Here is a 21734-nt window from a genome sequence, read left to right as displayed (position 1 = left end):
CAGCAGTTGGTGCTATGAAAATGTCTAGTGTGTCTTATGATTTCTCTGTGTGTAGGCTATGTATTGGTGTGAGGTTATGCAAAAGTTTTATTAATGACTCAAAAATTTACTCAGATATTTATTTTATAACTCAAACTTTAATAATGATATCTGTTATATTATGAATTATCTTTGAAATTTTTAAAATCAATTTGGACTTGTTTAAGGGTTTGATTTACTTGAAATTTACAAAATAACATCATTAACACTTTTGTAATAATATTTTTAAGGAGAAGGGTAGTCTTCTCTACAGCTTTACTCTGCCCATCTTCATAAAGTAAGTGGAGCTGTAACATGTCAAATGTCAAGACCACAGGTTGTTCCCATGATCTCCTATTACGCCATGGGCCTCTGACCCAGTCTACCACCAAATTAATTGCTGCTTTACACAATTCTTCCAAATGTTAATGTTTGGATATTATTTATTAGCTTAGACTTAATATAATGATTATTTTTCCTATCTCAGGATATATACTTTAAAAATGGAAGTAAATAGGAGGAGCTAGAAAATAAATTACTAACAGTATACAAACTGTAAATTACTAACAGTGTTCTAATAGTATGTTGTGTTAGATAATAGTACTTAGATATTTATTGTATTCTTAATTTAAAAAGAACTTCTTTGTAAATTTTTGAGAAATTTTGATAATTTTTCAAGACAGTTAAATCAATTTTAAATGCGTAGGACATAATTTTAAGCTTTGAAAACAAGTTTGACATTAAAATTAATGTAACGTTTTTAATAAACAGCAATGACTGATCGTCATTGTCTTCAATCATGGATTGTAAATTTTTGTTTATAATTAAAATGATTCAGATAGAACATAAATATAAATGTAAACATGGTTGTTGTTCACAGATGTACAGAAGTTATTAAATGTACTGTATTAGACATATGAACATTCATTATTAGTTGGATTATTAATTGTATCTCATCCAACTTCTATTTCAGAGTTGATTTTACTATCTTAATATGATACTTCTTTAAACGCTTTCTATGTCTCTTTCTAATTTATTTTGTATTTTCATTTGTTAAGCTGATAATAAACATATTTCATTTGGTGTAGTTTTAAAATTAGCAATAACAAATACTAATTGATTAAACAAACTATATTTACAAAATAGCTGATTATTTGTTTCAGATTAACAAGATGGAATGGTGGTCAAAACTGGTGACAACAGATCCTGAAATCTCAACAAAGAAGATAAACCCGGAGCCTAGCAAGCTGTCGGACCTGGACGGTGAGACTCGAGGTCTTGTAGAGAAGATGATGTATGATCAACGACAGCGAGAGCTCGGCATGCCCACCTCTGATGATCAGAAGAAGCAGGGTTTGATTCAGAAGTAAGTATAGTTTAATGTCAGCCATCTTTGCGTTAAAATAATTTGGTGAGTATTTTGCAACAAGAATTTTGGTTGTTAAACCATAAATTAAAATTGAAGAAAGTTTAAAATGCTATTTATTGAATTCAGGTGTAAGCTTTGAGGAGTATTTGTATTAAAATATTACAACTCTAAAAATCTCTTTTTCAGAGATTTGTTTTAGATGTGGGAAGAGGAAAATTGTGTGTATAATGTTTTGTAGCAAATTAAGTGTGATATCCTCTCTAATTTTTAAAATCTTTAAATAAGTAAGTATCTTTAAAATGTTGGTATCACTTTAAGAGGAAGTGTTATTTGGAATTATTTTAATGTTGACTGTCGTCCAAAAATGGGAGATTTTGGAGGCCACTTTCAAGATATTACTTGTTTAAAACTAATAAAGCCTAGAGGCCTAATGGTGTCCCTTGTGGTATCCTAATTAGGGATATCTCTTCTCTAGCTAATAAAATGGGTGGGAAGTCTGCTCAGCTGCTTTATTCCTCTTGATCCAATTTTATTGATAAACCAGATGGTTTATTTCTGGTAGATATTTGATAAATGGGTTGCATCATTTAATAAAAGGTTTCTTTTGTACAGAACTCAGACATGGAGTTTATGTATAAGTGACCTTAATATGATGTGATTTCCTAGTTGAACTGGGGTCTTTTTAATGTTTTTATTGCCTCAGTTTTGTCAGAATGGTTCACACTGTCAAATGTTGTGAAACAAAAATATCTGCCCATGGAACATTACCATGCGAGAAGTCCCACTCACATTCTGGCTATGAGAAGGTCACATGAAGGCAATTTGATCATGCTTACTATTTTAGTTTGTGATTTTCTGTTAATGAAACATTAACTTCTTTTAAAAAAGTGAATGATTAGTATGGATAGTTTAAATAATCTGCATTTAAAATTCTATGTATAAAAAAAAAACGTTATATGTACTGTACAGTGTGACGTAAAATTTACTCAATGCAGGAGATATTGTCATATTTGTTTCATAATATTAAATTTTTGTCTCAGGAAATATTACCAAACTGGGTGCAAGAGATTAAAATAATTTAATCTTATCTGTTAAAGATGAGAATTCACTGGGAAATCGAAAATACTAAGATCACATACTACTAATCAACTCTTGGTGCTAACATGACATAATTTTAATCAGAAAGAGAAATGATGAAATATTATATGATTTTGAAAACCTTGTCTGTGTTTGTCATCTGTAAAAGTGGCCAGTTGCGGTCATTTTGGTCTGATACATTAACCCGGTAGAGAAGTAGTAAAGGGCCGGCCATGGTACCTTCAGTCAGCAGTTAATATGTGAATTTTCGGTATTTTGTTAAATTGCTATAAAACAATAATATTTATCATATAATTTTGGGATGTTTCATTTTAAAGGTTTTATTCACATTCATCCAAATGCTATTTAGTTCTTTCAATATCTTATCCATTAATCAGAAAAAATATCAAATTTTTGTACCTCATTATCTAAATATTCAAAAATTACATACTCCACAACTAAAAATAAAAGACTTTTGAATGTGTAATAATCATATCTTTAAAATAAGGCATCTCCTGCAACTCTCTGGGCAAAGATGTTTGAAACTTAACATTGTTCTCTTGAGTTAATATTAAAGGTTATTTCACTACTAACGGGCTTTTAATACTACTAGTAGGTTGATAGGTAGGTCTGGTTATTTTTATTTAAAAATCCTTTTAGCAGCCGAAGTGTGTTTTCACGTGATAGATCAAGAAACATCAAACACCAAGTAATACTGGAAAGTCCCTGCACTCTATAGATACCAACCTCACACTCTTAAGTAGTTCTGACGGTTTAGTAGAATTAAATCTTGAAGGAGCATCAAATTTTCATTGTTAGAGTATTTAAATTTTAAATGTCATCTATCATGTAGTATCATAAAACTAAGTTTAAGATTTAAAATTTTAGTTGAATACTATTTTTATTTTATTATTATACAAAATATATGAGTTAGTTGGTTTTGCTCAGTCTATTCAACCATATACTACTATCTATATTTGTTTTTTGTATTTTCTAATGAAATGACTTCATTAACACTGTTATTACTACCCCTTGTCTGTGAGAATCTGGTGAAAGCAGAGGCTATAAATTAAATTTCACATTGTTTTCCTTGAAAAATTGTGGTTTCTTTTATTTTCAATTGTTTTTAATCAGCTAAACACCAACTTACTGAACACTAGAAGTAGGTATGCATAACTGAACAAGCTTTGTTAACGTGTGAAGCATATCAAAACTTATAATGTATTTTACCACTTTCTAGTACTATGTAATGAAACCATGTAATTTTATTGTTTTAACCATTTTATTAAGTCAAGATGTAAATAATCCTTCCAAAAAATATTTAGAAATAAATATAAATTATAATAGCATTCAAACATCTTTTCTCTAACTCTGGTACTGTATGACATCAATTTTTATGATGTCATTTTCAAATAGCCGAAATAATGGTTGGTAAGTGGTTAAACAGTACCAGATTTATTAGCAATCAAGTATTGTGTTATGTTACATCGATAAAAAGCTGTTGGGTTCATCTTTATGGTTATTGTTATTTGAACTTATCGTAGACTTTTTCTTTTTCTATATTTAAGAATTATTTTGTGTAAAACTCAAGGTCTAGTTTCAGGAATTACAGTAAAACTTAAATTATCGGAAATAATAATTGCTAGACATGTTTCGGATAAGGAAAAGAAGCTGAGAAATTTCATTTACTCCTAAAAGGACCATTGTGCTGCTTTCAGAGTTACAGGATATTCTGGATGGGTAAGGTAGGATTAAGAGACCACATTCTGTAGAGATCCTTGAGGAAGGATTTTGGACATTGATCTCAATCATATCTACTTGGAAGAAGGGAAGGCCAGCTCTGTACCAGCCTCTCCAGTCAAAGCAGGCAGAGGGTGGCATGCCATTAGGTCTAGGATAGCTACTGCCCTTGACATTTAGGGAGCCCCATCAACTCCAACAATCATCCTCTACTGTAGACTAGACTTGTTTATCTATCCCTGCACCCCAATATTTTAACATTTGCGGTTAGTGATGTGCCCCTCCTGAACATCCATAAAGTTGTTCGGATTTAAATGCCATCGGTTTGCTGTAACCAGTATAGGTTCAAGTGGAAGTTATAAAGGAGCCAGAAGTGAACCCTCCTGAAGTGTAGAAATATCTTGGATCTAGTCAAAGCATTCTGGAACGTTGTATGTACCATAACGTTCTGGTACAAAATGAGCCAGGAAATATACGTATACGGTAGGCAAGAACTGTCGGTACAGATCACCTAGAACTGAAACCGTCTCATGGCACTAGTTCCAATTGGAGCGTGCCAGTCTGAATGATTCCAGAAACAGCCTTGAACATTTCTAACTGACATTCAATCACAAGATAAGGTGTGGAACAGGTGGCAGCGGTGTGAGGGGGCTTATGGGGGTGGAGAGATATTCGCTTATCTACTGACCGTTCAGTTATATCTGTATACGTGGCTATAAAATCTGTCTTTATAAAATTAAACATATAACTCATGAAGACGTAGTTAAAGTGGCATATTATTCACTCTTCGAATGTTACCTCCGTTATGGCCTTTTTACTTGGAGAGGAACATCTGCAGGAAATCTCCAATAAACTCTGCTGTTACAAAAAGCAAGCCTTTTGATTTCTTTCGGGCATTGGTTTCAAGGACAGCTGTAAGAAAGTTTGTTTTTTTTCAAGACTAAATACATGACAGTAATTACGTTTTACATCCAATCAGTGATACTGCATGTAGACCAAGAAGTACTGCAACGAAATCACGCCTCCAGATACCAGCTGCCTCTGCACCACAGCTTTTGGTATGAGAAGATACCCTTTTATATAGGCCAGGAGATGCACAACCAAGAGAGGATCTGAAGCAAAAGTGGAAAAAGTGTAAAGACTGCCCTAAGCAAATGGCTTATTAACCATCCATTTTACAACTTTTGCATAACATTTTACATTGTAATTTTCCTTTTTACATGTGTTTACTGCAATATGATTCTCTAAAGTTTCTGTAAATAAACTTTGACCAAGTCGTTTCCTTTCTTGATTCTCAATTTAAAGGTACTGAAACTTGTCTCATTATTTCTCAAGTCATTTCCAATAAACCCAGGTTCGTGATAATAATGGTTTTACTGTACTGCTGAACAATTTAAAGCTAATGTTTATTAGCTTTAAACTGTTGTGGCCTAATTCTGTTTTCTTTGATAAAAATAATATATTACATTGATTGGCGTTCTTCATTCATTAAAAAGGCTGACTATAATAATACATTTCAAAGTTTATTAATAGACAGTAGTTTATTTCTAGACCAATGTGTTTTAATAACAGTTTCTAATAACATTTAATTATAAACCAAGAAAATGTTTACTATTATATAATTACCTGACTATTGTTGAATTATCTAGTAACAATCTGAAAAGAAAAATAACATGAAAGACTATTGAGCATTGTAACACTTTGATCTTCACAATAAAATTTGCTACATTCTCTGAAATTGTACTAAAATAATTATTTTTTACAAGAAAACTTATGCACAACTCATTGTACGTACATATTTTTCTTAATTTTACAAAATAAGCATGTGAAACCGCTAAAAGTTGGTGCATGCATTTCAGTATTTATTATAGAGGCTTTCAGAATTTTTCAAGAAATAGATGTACAATATTTACTTCCTTTATAAAATTTAAGTATTTACTGGTATATGTATCTGTAAAAGTATTTGATAAGATTTATTTTTGTTTTATTCTCTTTTTTTGTGATTACAAAAATAAATAACAGATTTTAAAAATTAGCAAAATGTGAATATAAAAATTTATTTTTGCATGTGTACTAATATTCTTTTAAACTTGCAGGTTTATGGCACAGCATCCAGAAATGGACTTCTCCAAGTGCAAATTCGGCTAAGAATTAATATGATATTGATGTGATATTTGTAAACTGATATTTTAAAGTTTTTTGCACTGGCTGTGCGACTTAAGTCGTTTTACTATTGTATAATTCAGTCAATTTATTGATTTGTCATCTACTAATGTTTTTCATTGTATATTTTCCTCCTTGTGCCTACCACAGTGTATTATACGAGTATTCCTTTTGTATACTGTACTTTTCATTTGATACTAATAAGTTATAAGGAAAGTAAATAAAGACAATATAATTTTAATTCTCTGTTCACGTTTGTTTTCCCTCTTATCTAATAAAGGTAAGGATGTTTTATTTTCTCTTTCAGTATCTACAATATATACATAAGTTCAGATACTTTCACATCAATAATAAATTCAAATAAAATGCATTTAAAAAGCAATAAAGATAAAAGCATTAAGTCAAAATCAGAACTAATTTATCTTACAATGCATTTTATAGTTTCATGCCAAGCTCAACTGAGGTTATAACTTCAATAATAAAAATAAAACAAAACAAAATTACTATTATAACCTCAAGAGAACATTTAGAACCTCAAAAGGCTATGCCTGTTTTGAGACTCCATTATTCATTTATTTAATTTGGCAAGAGTTGTTCAGCATATGGAGTAAAATATCAAACGAAAAAGATTCCATTGCAACCATTGCTCTAGAAAATGTTAATTTGGGTCAGTTTCAGATATTAAACTGTGTTATTATCAATTAAAATTTAATTGTCTGAGGTGACAGTACTAATTAAGTGTTGCTGTGATACCTAAGTTTTGTCAACAACAAAAATAAACAGGAAAAGAATAAGTAATAAGTTATGTCTATACAAATAATCTGTCCAGTAAGACAAGTAAAGAAGTTAACAAGACGATCACGAATTAAATTGACTACAACTTAAAGAAATTCACATACAGTCCTTTACAATTAACTAAGAATACTTTTATTATGTATAAATTAACAGTAAAAATGTTTTATATTGGCATTGTACCTCAAAAGAATGTTTTAAGATGCTATAAACAATCATCGGCTTCCAGGTTTCATAGCTGTAATGAGATTAATTACTAAGGTATGCGAATGTTGGGTTCAGCTTCATTCTACCCTCTGCATAGTGCAGCATCATTTTTGAAAGATTTTCAAATGTAAAGGTAGGTTGAGACGTACAAGTTTTAATTTATTTCGTATAGAAGGTGTTGCAAAATATATTTGACTAGAATTAGCTCAGCCAGGGCCCTAAAGTTGTACGGTTTTACAGATTTTTTAATTTTTACCTCGTTAACAATTTTAAGAAATCAAAATTTTTATCTAATGTTACCAAAGAACTATTCTTTCTTGGTTAAAAAGAGAATATTTGTAATATGTAACAATTATCACTTTTCAGCACATTTCCAATTTCTTTTATAGTTAAAATGTGTGATATTATAACATGTAAAACCTCAAAAATTCAAACAGCAAAGTATGACTTTCATTACATCTATCAATAGCTCTTTTAAGAACTAAAATGTTTTGTATTTATTGTTCGGCTTTATTTTGGATGGCTGAGGAATGGCGCCTTTCTTGGCCATTGAGAAAATCTTTCAAAAATTACCCCTTCTCTCCTAAAAGTGACGTTTTAGAGTATTTTTGGCTGTTAAAAATTATTTTCCCAAATCCTTTGGGTTTGAAATATGGAGGTTTCGTTAAAACAAGGAATGCAGGTTTGTTTCTTGGTTCAGCAAATATACATTGTCGACGGGTGGTCTCCCTCATCCTGTGTAACGGTAGAAATTTAATTGTATTTTGATAAAGCATTTTGTAAGTAAATTAATTTTTTCACAAATACATTTCATAACCTTCAGTCATCTTTTATAAAGTACATAATTTTAAAAATTAATGTTCTTATTTTTAATTGTTTTTCTTTGGACCTGATTGTAAGATAAGCCTAAATTGTGTCAACCTTTTCTCATGGAATGATAAAAAATAATTTTTATTTATCCTGTCTTCAAAACAGATGTTATAAAAGGCTTTGACCAGAATTTTATTTAAGATTTGTAAAAACTATTTGACCAAAAACCTATTGTACCACCTTAAAGGTTGGTCATATAGATATATTGATGTTTCCATTAAACACTTGTTCATTTTAAATATGAAAATAACATCCTATACATTTAATCTGAAATATAATTTTCATTATTTTAGTTCATAAATATTTAAAGATACTTTTAGCCAAAAAAGAAACCAGTAATATTAAATTTTTTTTATTGCTACAACTATTACGTGACAGGTTTGTACAGAAAATGTGATAGTAATATCTTTTATAGGCATCTGTATATGAACAAAATAAAAAGGGTTTGAAAGAGTTGATTTCGTAAGGGTCTGAAATTGATTTTCAAATGATTATTCTGGATAACATAACTCTTCTGTATTTCTGTTTACTTTGTACAGTGTGCACCTACATATCTGTATAAATGCAGCCTTAACAACTACAGTGAGCACTTGGCTGTGGTGAGTCTTTTACTGGGTACACTCGACAGAGTACAGGCTCGCTTTGTGATAATGCTTGGTGTTCATCTGGGTTTCACCTACTTGGAAACACCAATACCACATCTAGAACAGCTTTTCTCTCTATAACCTCCCCATCATCGACTTGTCATCTTTGATATGATAAACTTCAATCTGATTAGTGGATTGTTCTGATCCCCTGGTGTTGATAGATTTGAGTGTACTGAGGGTAAGGAGATCCCGGTCAGTCTCCAATTGGAGATTCCTCTCTACATCCTATGCATACAACTGTTTTTATATAATTTTTAATCAAATGATTTAATGCTGGTTTTTTAAAATTGTAGAACCTATAAAATCACTATTGTCCTCACAAAACATTGAACTAGGCCTAGGTTTTATTTTACTAAACATGAGATTTACTCTCTTTAAAAACTAACAAATATGGAGATAAAAAAAATTGAAATGACCGCCACAACCCAATTATAGGTCTAAGCCTGGCAGATAACAACAAGGAGTACTCCTCACTTATTTACAAATTTTTGATGATAATTGTGATGAAGGTGATTTGTATTTTCTTGATTTGTGCAAATACACCCTACTAAGAGTGTAAGACTATGCTGGTAGGTTGTTGACTTGAGATGTACACTGCAAACCAAGTGGCAACTAATGCTACTGATCATGCATTTAGATTGCTTCATTAATCGGTAATATGCTGGAGGAGTCGCTACTGCTTCGCTCTCTAACTAATAAGTAAAAACTTGAACCAAAATGTCTGACACCGAAAAAAAATGGCTTAAGCATTACTATTTACCTATTTTACGAATTGTTGATTATAATTTGTAATATTTTGATTTAATATCAGTTTAACCAATGGAGACACAACAAACACTTGTTTTATTTTACTCAACTTGATTTGGACTCACATGATTTGGGAGGGTTAATCAATAAAGAAAAACTAAAACCAAATAATTCCACAGCAAAAAAAAATTGCCTATTCCTGGCAGAATTCATCCAGAACAGTTTACTTAGTGGACAAGTCAGTGATTATAATATGTTATCTGTTGATATAATGTAATGAATCTTAAGTTATGTGAAAAAATAAGAAAAAACACACAGCTGCCATAGTAAAACACTGAACTAGAGCTTTGTATTTTTACTGAATTTGATTTGTACTCTCTTTAATTTTGTACGAAGTAACCAATTTATTAGACAAACACTTAAACAACAATGTCTGCCTCACAAAATTATTGGTGTAGCCTGACAGAAAACACTAAACTCCACCGTTGATTTATTTACAAATTGTTGATAGTAATTTTTAATCTTTTGATTTAATGTTTTTTAAACCAATGGGGAGACACTCGAAGAAACACAACCACCGACTACATTAGACTAGAGCTTGGTTATTTTTATTGACCTGAATTGTACTCTCTTTTGTTTTGGTGAATTAACCAATGAAAAAATATGAACCAAAATGTTTGCCACATACAATAAGTTGTTAGTAAACACAACAGAAAACCAGAAAGCTTATTGTATTTTGGTTGAGGAATTCTGGAATTGTTTCTAGGTTACTCGTAGGTGAGGACGAAATTGGTTGAAGCCATTGCACTAATATCCTCGGACTTATTATTGATTCATCTTCAATTGATATCTCAAGACATATCGATAAGGTGTCTGGTTAAACCGTGGTTATCTTTGTTATTAGGAGGCTTGTGCAGTTTTCTTACAACAATGTTCTTCTCAAAGCATATTTGTTTTGGCTGTATATATCCGTATTTTCCCTATACAGTTGCAATTTGGGATGCTGAAACCACAAAAACGAAAAAAATTATTTGCTTGCAAAAAAATCAACTAAGCTGATTTTTGGAATGAAAATCTGATTCCTGTAGATGGTTTTTCAACTCATAATCTGTTGTTATTTTTTGGTATCTTTATTCTTAACACCCTAACTCTTTATATGAAACATTAGAACATATTTCAACCAACCAATACTAACAGATACAATTTTTGAAACTCTATATATTCAGTTATACTAAAGCACAACATTACATTAAAAACATACATATTACTCTGCAATTAAATTGTTTAATGGCCTTCTTCTACAGCTTAGGTCAAAGTGGGATGTAGTTTTATTTCGGAGGAGGCTTAGAGGATTTACTGTCAGTTTGGAATGTTACAGTGTCGGAGAATATTATGCCCAACTGTCCAATATGTAAAATAATGATACCCTAATATTATATGTAATACAGAAATATCATATTTGATATTTAATATTGTTACACTGTAAGCAGGTGCTTTTAATAACCCAATCCTTATATTAACTATTTCAATAGATAAATAATATTGATTTGACCTCTATTATTGCTATTTATATAGTCGGATTATAATAACAAATTTTGGTTTGATTTAGTTTATTTTTACTGAGTGTGATTTGTATTGTCTTTCTTGTGCGAATTAATCATCAAGGATATACTTGCGTCAAAATGTCTGCCAAATTAAAAATTGTTGCTCAAAGCATGACGCCAAGCATAACATTTACCTAGCATATATATTAGACCAGATCTGGCTTTTACTCCTATTTTACGGTACGTGATTTGTACTCTTTTGATTTGTGTGAATTAACCAAAAAGGACACACATGAACCAAAATGTCTGACACATCAAAATTATTGGCTTTGTCAGACTGCAAAATCTAGTCTATTGGTAGCTTGTACGGTGCATGCAACTCAGCAGAACCGCTCTTCTCTGTCTCAGACCACTTTTCCCCAAAACATCTCAACTCTCCATCAACATTAAACTGGTTGTTTATTCATCGATCATCAGCTTGAGTGTAACCTACAATTGCCTTGTATGATACCATCAGTAGTCGAATCTTGCGGGAAGAAGCATAAGGCCTTTCGACACATGCACTATGTCTTTTATTTGAAACTCTGATTTGTTCGAAAAGCTGTGATGATTTGTTTCCTTTGTATCCCGCCCCTCAGAAATTACACCAGGGCTCAGACGAGAAGACTGTTTAAATTGACTGATTTTCTGGAGTGGAGCCACATCAGGGCCTGGTCTTCCCATGAAGGTCCTCCACTACTGACAACACTAATGATGACAGGGCTCTGACTCAATGCTTCAAGACTCGGCGAGAGAGTATATGATGTAGTGGAGATGAAACAAGATGACGTTCCTCACATCAGTAATGAACAAAAAGAAGCTTCGGAATCTAAAGCTTTCAATCCTGGTGAAACTAATAATTCCAAACCTAGTAGTGATCCAGTGCATTGGAAACTAAACAACTGGACTAGAGAATTCTTTGTAAAACATGGATTAGTGCAAAATAAAGATTGTGATTTTGAAAAATCTAAAAGGATTTACCCCGAAAAACAGGTTCTTGTTAATATCATTGTTTGAAAGACAACATGCTAATGTAGATACAGTTAGCAGTGACTATTTAGTGTATTATCGTAAAATTAGAGTAAAAGAGCTGCCCCCGTATTATCCTAGTCAGGGGTTGTGTTTTGTAGCCCGTACCAACTATTTTGTAAATCTTCTTGTCAGTTCATAGATGAAGGGTTCAGTGACTGGAAACATTGTTCACAGCATATATCAGAATATGTATATTTAACTGCTCATCTCGCCTATTAACGATCAAAAATAGAGCTGCGGGACGATTAATAAGCAACGTATTTCTAAAGTTCAGGAAGAGATCAGCAGCTATTGGAGGGCAGTTCTGTATAGGGTTGTTTGTGTTATAAAACAACTGGCATCAAAAGGTCTTGCTTTTAGGGGAGATGACGAAGTATTTGGATCGCTAAACAATGGAAATTTTATGATGTGCCTGAAACTTATAGCCAAATCTTATCCATTTTAAAAATCACACATTGATAAATAGGGAAACCCGGGTCATCGTATCTTTCCTCAGCAGTGTGTGAAGAATTAATAGAATTGATGGGTAAAATGTGTGTTGTTGTTGGTCAAAATATTTTTCAGTTATTGTTGATTCCAGTTGTTGTCACTCCCGTAGCAACCAGTTATCATTCTGTTTAAGGTACGTAAATGAAAATAGACTTCCAGAAGAACGATTTTTCAGTTTTCTGAAAAGGCCATACAGGTGCATAGTTAGTATAGTCAGTACTTGACTTTTTAAATATGTGCGGTCTAGATATTCAGAACTGCCGTGGTCAGTCACTTGACAACGTCTCAAATATGTCGGGAAATTATTCAGGCCTACAAGCGAGACTGAAAAAAATCAACCCTTTGATGTTTTATGTACCTTGTTCAGCACATTCTTTGAACTTGGTTGGATCTAGTGCAGCTGAGTGCTGTCTCTTATCTAGGCAGTTTTTTTTTTATTTATTACAATCGCTTTGAAGAAGGTGCGACTGTGACTGCCATGCTGTTGGATTTCAGTAAGGCCTTTGATTGCCTAAACCACTCTCTACTTCTCCAAAAAGTAGAGAACATGGGCTTTAGGGGAGCATCACAAAACTGGCTTGCTAGCTACCTGAAGGATCGACAACAACTAGTTGAAGTGACTTATACGACCAACAACAACACATCCCATAAAGCAAATTCGACCCTACTCCCAATCACTAGAGGTGTCCCTCAGGGATCGATATTGGGACCAGTGCTTTTTATTCTAATGACAAATGATCTTCCAAGCTATCTTCTTGACTGGGCCCAAGCAATGCTTTATGCAGATGACACAGCCCTTCTTATTGCAAAAAAGACTCAATATCCCTCGAACTGGACTCTTTTGTAGCTCTAAATATGACAAAACAATATTGCCAACACAATAATCTTGTCCTTAATGAGAGCAAAACTCAGCAACTTATATGGAAAGGCCGAAGAACAAATGACTATGGTCTACCAGAAATAACTCAAGATAATGAAGCAAAGTATCTTGGTATTACAATAGATGACAAGCTATCTTGGAATCCACATATTGACAATCTCTGTAGTAAGCTTAACTCTAGTATTTATGCTCTTAAAAGAGTAAAAAGTTCTTGTAACCATGAAACTACAAGAACAGCTTACTCCTCTCTAGTTGAGTCCCATCTGAGGTATGGATTACTAGCATGGGGCAACTCCTCAGCAAGAAACAGGGACTGTGTTCTATTTCTACAAAAAAAAGCTATCCGAATACTAGCAGGACTGACTTCTCTCGAGTCATGCCGTCAAGCTTTTGGAGAACTTAAAATCTTGACAGTGGTCTCACTCTACATCTGCGAGGCCATCTGCTACACAATAACTCAGAAACCTGAACACCTAGGTAACAATCACAACTATAACACTAGAAACGCCTATGACTATGCCCTACCTACACATCACCTGACCCTGTTTGAAAAGAAACCTACCTACATGGGAAGCAAATTTTTCAACCAACTCCCGGAAGAACTGAAGAGAAATAGAGAAGACAAGAACTTCAAGAGATCACTCAAGACCTGACTGCTACAGAAATCATTTTATACTCTAGAGGAATTTTTCAATGCTTGACCTTTCTGACGACATCAAATATCCTATTTAACTTAACTACTTTATCTCATTGACTCTGTAACCTTTTTTATCTCATTTATCTTTTTGTAACCTTTTGATTGTATAATGTTTAATTAATTAAGTGTATGATTTTTTTCACGCCAAAACTGTACTCAATGTATATGTTAATAAAGAATTTTTTATTTGATTTGATTTAAACCTTTTTTCTTCTACCCACAGTTGGAATGTACTTTAAACCACAGGATAAGAACCTGTCTCTTAAGTCACTGAGTATTACTAGATGGACGGCAAGAGAAGAACCCTGCAAAAGCCTAACCCGAGATTTTTAACTTATTACAAAGGCATAAAAAAGATCCTTGACAGCAAAGAAGGGGATGCGAGTGCGATTACTATAAGTAAAGCCAAAGGACTTTTGAACCAGCTCTTGACAAAAGAAACTACATTTATGGCTACCTTATGAGAAAATGCTTTACATGAGTTTAACGCTGTAAGTGAAAAGTTCATCCCCAAAAATTATTATGAACACAGTTGTAACTCTGTACAGCTCTCTTATCACTTTTGTCAGTGAATTACGAGAACTCTTTCATTTCTTTAAGTTTGAAGGGGAGAAGAAACTGGGTTCAGTACAAGATGATAGTGAACTTCATGCAGAATGTGTCGTAGATTAGTCGACGAGATTGAGGAGAAGAAAGAAATTTTCTGACTAAAGTGATTCTTCTTATTCTGAAGAAGAAAAAGAGACCACAGAAAAACGTGGATGACAAACTCAAAGAAAGCTATAAACTTATAATTGACAAACTTTTGTCTGAGTTAAACAAGACAATTGCTATTTACAATGAATTTCTAAACAGAGTCTCATTCTTGTCAAATCTCTGCCACTGAAATGACATCCGCTGCAACGTCTTTTTATAAATTATACTCAACAGACATTGAAGCTCCTTATTTTGTTGTTGTATGTCTTCATTTGAAAGGTGTGTTGTGCAAAAAAAAAACACATCCAGTTTAGAAGAAATGTCGCTGTCACAGTTGACCAGATATATATTGTCAAAAGATCTCCAGCACTTATATCCACATGTAAGTGTAGCTCTGATGTTTTTGTGTACACCAGCCAGAAACTGTGCAGTAGAGAACTTTCATTTTCTATTCTTTCATGAATAAATAATTATTTAAGATCAACAGTCAGCGAGAAAACGTTAGTTAACTTAGCTGTTTTTAGCCATTGAACAAGACTTGACGTATAAGCTTGACTTTGATGATGTCATTGATACATTCGCCAATATAAAAGCTAGGCGTAAAAAATCTGAAAACTTGAGTTTGCACGTTTTAATAATTCTACTCAATAAACAACTTTACTATTGAACAGTTTTTTTATTTCTTAATTTCCTGATGTTGCCTAATAACCTAACCTAACCTAACCTTGACTCCTAACCTAGACTTGGGTTAGGATTCACTTTGAAAAACCAACATAAATTTATTATGTTTATATGCTGCGGTTTTAAATTGAGTAAAACAAATTCATTTCTGAATGGGGGCAGCGAAATGTTTAGGGCCCATGGGTGACAAATTCGTAAATCCACCCCTACATAGATCAATCTATAATCTATCACCAACCACTACATTGTCCTCCAGAACTCAAGTGTGAATCTACATAGATGCAACTAACTCCATTACAGCATTCATTCAGATTCAATGTTTCAGAAGCTGTCAATGAATTCTGAGTAATAAATGTGTCTGTCTCAACATCAATCTAACCTAAAAGCTGCTACTTTGCCTTATCAACAGATTTTATACATCAATTTTAAAATAAAAGAATTTGGATTAATTAAATCCTTAAAATGAAACATTGCCCTTAATTCTGCAATCCCAACTACAGTCAGGAGCTGGTAGCCTGAGTACCAAACAACCAGATCGGACTTTATTTCTTTGTTCTGGTTGAAGCTATTACATTGCAGCTGCTTAACGCCTTCATTTCTGTTTTTTAAAACTTTGTGCTGCAGTGCATTGAAGCGGCCGCCTACAGATAGCAGGCATCAATAAATACTTACTCAGTTCATTGCTTAGCTTTTGAGAGCAAGGATGTAATAATAATGTACTTTGTAATTTTTGGTTTGATGACTGAGTATTACCTAAATATAATTATATAAATAAGCTATAAATAGAATAATGCATGCTTAGTTTATTTCAGACTAACTGTTCATAATATTCATTTACGTATAGCAGTTTACTAAAGGTCTACCGATTGGACAGTCATCAATAATATTATTGGGTGTATTAATGAATTTGAGGATTGCGTCAATAAACTGTCAATCTTAACGATTGATGGTTCTAAGTTATCGTAGTGATAATTTCTGATTTTCAAGAATTCTAGGACCTTTGAAATATTTTTCAAACATTGCTCTTGTTGTCCAGAGTTAAGACAAGCAGTGTAGGAAACAACTTAACTCTCGACAACTCTTAACTTCCTGGAAACCAATTCTAAGCTTCAAGATTAATATGACTTATTTAGCATGTAAATTAAATAAGAATAGATTTAAAAAAAGCTTAAGCGAAGTATTCTTTTAGAATTCAAGGTTTTGTTAGTTTACAAAAACAAACCCATGAAGGTTGGCTAAATTATCTAACCAAATTGCCTAACTGTTGATCCTTAAAATGCATCCATTAATACAGTCTTCATCAGATAATGTAATTTAAGTTAAGTGGGGATATATAATTTCTTAAAACTAAAAACATAGAGTTACTATAATAATAACAATCCTTTATTGCATTATATTCCCAATATAAATTGTATCGCAATCGTCAACAGATTTCTAAATTCAATAGGTAGTCCCCTCGTTGAAACATTCACACGCATTCCGACTTACACATGCATTCAAAATACAGTATGACTTATTTCAAATTCAGCACCTTTCAAATATCCTAGTGCTCATCATGAATTAATCAACAGAGTAAAACACATTGGACACCAAAAGGTACTTGAGACAAGTTCTAAATTGATTTTGGTTGGATACAGGATTTCGGACATTTGCCATTATTATTATGATTTTGGTTATCAGAATTGTGTATACTTTCAAGGAGTTTATTGATTAGTTTGACACCAACTTGTTGCGGTAGGTCTTGAGATAACGTCAATCTATGTTGGTGAGTTTTAAAGCTGTTCCTGCCTCTGGTTTCATATTGTTGAACGTCACCGCCACGCATCAAAGCGCATCTAAATCTGCAGTACACGATCACCTCTATTACATACAGACAAGGTAGTCAGCAATCCCAACTCCCTGAAATCTGCTTCCTTATACGACTTTCTATAATTTGTTTTGCCAATTATTCAAATAGCCTTTTTTGAAGTCTGAAAAACTCGCTCCATTTCTTTTTTAGAACAACTTCCCCAAAGTTTCACTCCATACTTAAAATGTTAATGGCTTAAGTCATAATAACCCATTTTAAAAACTCATTGTGAACATAAGATTGCTGGATTCCGCAGGGCATAAATTCCTTAGATGACTCTAGCACAAACCTTATCAACATGCTCGCTCTAGGTAACCCTCCATCCAGGATCATTCTCAGAAATGTTGCGGAATTAGTCTATTCTAAAAAGTCATTATCCACAAACACAACCGGCCGCATGGCACCATCCTGCTGACAAAGGGAGACATTTATGACATTAGATTTATATTGATTAGTTTTCAATTAATTTCAGAGAAATATGTTCCAGATGAGCCACTACCCCACCTGTGGGATCCAAAACATTTATATTGAAATCCCTGACAAATAAAAATGTCATTGAATTTAGAAAAAGACTGTTCAGAATGTGTTCCAGCTTCCGAGGAACGAGTCACCACAGCCATTGGGAGATCTGTACACCCCATGACGGTTATTTGTCTTCGAGCGAGTTTGACGTGATTTAAATACCTTCACCCTCAAAATTCATGTCTAATGTGTTGTTAATTTTAAAAGCTTCAAATGTTAAAGAATTTTTAAGAAAATCGCCCTTAAAGTTTTACAGTTGTTTCGACAAATTAAATTTTGAAATTTTGAGTAAGTGAATTGTTTCAAATTTGAAACCGTGCTCCGAGACTATAAATGCGTCAGGTTCAATCTCTTCATAAATTATCACCAGGTCATAATCCTTGTTGGTTTTCATTTGGGGTTTCTTGTTAACACATTTTATTGATTCAGTTACAGTTTTACATTTTGAACGCTTCAATGATTTTAAAAATATTTATTTTTATTGTTGTTTTAGGTTTAAAACGAAGTTATCCAAAAGTCGGCGTTGCACAGGTCAATTTTCAACAGTTTTTTGGAAATAAGTGACTGTCCTTTTCTTGTATTTCTGTCAGGTGTACAATATTCTCTGACCGCTTCTGATTACGTGTCACGCTGGTGACCAGAAGACCGTCGAGGAGGTCGAAACAACCAATTCCCTGTGGGTAGCCGCAGGCGTCGGCACGATAGTGGGTAAGACGGCGGCGATTGCTGGGGCAGTCACTAGGAGTAGCAGTGGTGAAGGTATCTCAAGTCTTGTAGAGACAGATCCCAGTAGTACGAGGCTATCCACGATCATCCTAGCCAGTAGTCGCTTTCCCCGCATTGAAAGATGCTGACCGTGCCTCGTGAATACCACCGGCTGATCTCATTAAAATTTATGACACGAGTGTTGTGTCGAATGGCCAGTTCTTCATTGTAGGCATTCACGAGCACGGTCTCATCGTGGATGGGGTAGTTTGGTTTAAGATTATGACGGTGTAGTAGGGTGTGTGATAGAGAGAGTGTGTGATATTAATACATATTCTTTAAATATTTCTTTTGTAATCAAAGTTTTCCATTTATAATTGAAAGGGTGATAGTAAGTTTTTTACTGTTACCTGTGTGGTCCGCGAGATCACGTGCGAGGATTATACGAGTAATAGACCACCTCGTCTGACGATCTCACAAGATTGCCTGTGGGAATAGCCAACATTATTGAACCACTACGTTTTATGTTGAGTTTAAAACTAGCCCTAATAATAATACTATGTTTATGGTGAAGTAAAATACCTTTTTAAATATACACGTTAAGAGTTGAAGCAATGATGGTGGTCGACTGGATTTACTGAATAAGTTATTAAGTGTTCATCTTAATGTTAAAAGGAGGTGGAACATGTGACAGATTTTCTGAAAGAACTTTAATCTTAGTTCTTAGGTGTATGTTGTTGGTTTCAATAACATAATCTGGGCATTTTTCCTGACCATAGTGCGTCGCAATTTTGCTAAACGAATAGCGGCTTCATTGTGATTAGCTTATCTTTATTCAACAGAGGTCGAAACACTTCAAAAATGTAATTATTATATGTTACAAAATAGATTTTATACTCATTATATTTGATTATATTATATTGACATTATTAAAAGCTGGTTTTGATTTATTTATAATTGTATCTTCTTCTGTAAAACCCTGATAGCCCTGCATTCAATCAATAACTGTTTACGGTACAGGAATGAGTTTTAGAAGTTAGACATAATCTGGTTCTAAGATTACAATTATGCAAACAAACGGAAATTTGTGCTGGATATAGTTTAACGGAGGTCGTTGGCAGAAAGGAGAGAGAAACGGTGTTTAAATTGTCGTGCACTGAGGAATTACTTGACAAGATGTCAACTCAGTGACACCAACTTCTAGCAGAATCAAGAAAATATGATGTTTTCGATATCTTTATAAGGTCATATTGAAAATTATGTTTGCATTTTAGTCTCAATACTTTCCGTTGGTGTAAAAAACCGTGATTGTCTCTGTCGCTGTACTTAAATTCCAAGTATTTGCATTAACCTAAAGGATTAAATTCTACCAATTAAATACTGAATTTTGTAAGGTAGAACCTATGTAGAAAACGATGAACAGGCATTTGTTCTATCAGTACCGATGAATAAATTTATTTAAATTCTTTGATGTAAATAGTTTTGTAATATTTGCATCCCTTTTCATATTTACATATTAAATAACCTTGCTCCAAAAATCGACCGATAAAATAGGGAGTTTTAAGGAGACAAGATCATAACTGTATTCAAGCCGGTCTAAAAATTAAGGAACTTTTCGAGATTTGTGAAGGGCACGGCTCCATTGTGTACGCCTGTGTATATTACAAAATGTCATGTAGTTGCGCCCCAGTCTGAACCAGAGAAAACTGTGTGGAAATAATTCCTTGTGATTAGGGTCAGTAGAATTTAAGAAAGGACGTGATTTTAGTATTTTCGTATTGCAAGTTCATCTTTTCTGAGCCCTGTATGTAAGCCGTGTTGTTTCTAAAGCTAGAACTTGTGTTTTGTGATGTGGATCGCGCTAAATGACGATTCTTGAGCGACACTTTCCTTAGGTGCTACATAATATTACGTCCGGGTTGTTTTTAGTAGGCCTCATTTTCTCGAGTGTTTGGATGCTTTGGCCTTAAGGTTTTTTGGACACTTTTACCGGAGTTCTACCGGAGTGCCAGTGATCGGTGAATGGGAGCGCTACCTAAAAATCAACCAAAGTTTGATTCTCAAACGAGAACAAACATTGTGAGTACGAAGCTATTGATTACTTGAAAGAAACTGTGTGTACGAACGAGTTCCTACGTACAGTTCCTTTAAAGTGATCCAAATTCATCTACATATGAAATGATATGCTCTCGCAAGACATCAGGATTTGGCAGCGCACAATGCAATAGACAACAGTGGACATCAGTTGCTTCCTGTAAAATATCCTCCAAAGTACATTAACATCGCTGACGGATGGTCATTTCGACATTTAAATACAAGTTCCCTTTACACTATCATTTTTAAGACCCGTAATCCTAAAACACTCTGTGCTTTATTACATACACATCTAGTAACCACAATTATGTAGGTTGTCTCTTAACAAGCCAGCAGTCTCCAGAATCGAAAGGGTTATTGCCGAATTGACAACTACACGGATAAGTACGAAGTAGACCTATCCGCACTGATGTCCAGAGGCGGCAAGTCGTAGTAAATAAGATCGTGACGTGATCTGCCCTCATTTTAGTAAAGAAAGGTAAACTATACTTCCTCAGAATATAAAACCGCATTAAAGCATTACAGTGTGTGGTTTAGTATATGAGACTTTTTAAGTTTGATGTGGGCTAACTAAAATAAAACCAAAGATTCGAAAACATGATTTGAGAGGTGATACATTAATCTACATTCAATATTCAATTAAGCATAATAATGTATTTGTTTTTAATTTGCCAAAAAGTGTTAGAATACTGTTGAGTAAAAAATTATGACGTACTATAGATTATAATGTAATGTGTAGCATATTCTGGGGCACAGTGGCTGTTTACCTATGGTACAATAATTTTCCTCCGAGTACGACATTACAGAGGTGTTGTGGTGGCACACCTGCAAGGTGGGCAGTTTCAGAGCGCCCCGCCTGAAGAGTGGGCACTGACA

General features: G+C 33.5%; 1 protein-coding gene across 1 annotated transcript in view; it reads left to right on the top strand.

Moving 5' to 3' along the window:
• Positions 1-6608, top strand: part of LOC124357214 (nuclear migration protein nudC) — a 128541-nt gene extending 121933 nt beyond the window's left edge. Inside the window, exons 6-7 of the mRNA XM_046808761.1 lie at positions 1182-1384; positions 6301-6608. Of these exons, the coding sequence (XP_046664717.1) occupies positions 1182-1384; positions 6301-6352 (255 nt within the window). The 3' untranslated portion in view covers positions 6353-6608. The remainder of the gene's footprint in view (positions 1-1181; positions 1385-6300) is intronic.
• The last annotated feature ends 15126 nt before the right edge of the window (positions 6609-21734 follow it).

Source organism: Homalodisca vitripennis, chromosome 3 (genome assembly GCF_021130785.1).
Source record: "Homalodisca vitripennis isolate AUS2020 chromosome 3, UT_GWSS_2.1, whole genome shotgun sequence".
Lineage (NCBI taxonomy): Eukaryota > Metazoa > Arthropoda > Insecta > Hemiptera > Cicadellidae > Homalodisca > Homalodisca vitripennis.
This window is presented reverse-complemented; position numbering and strand designations above follow the sequence as displayed.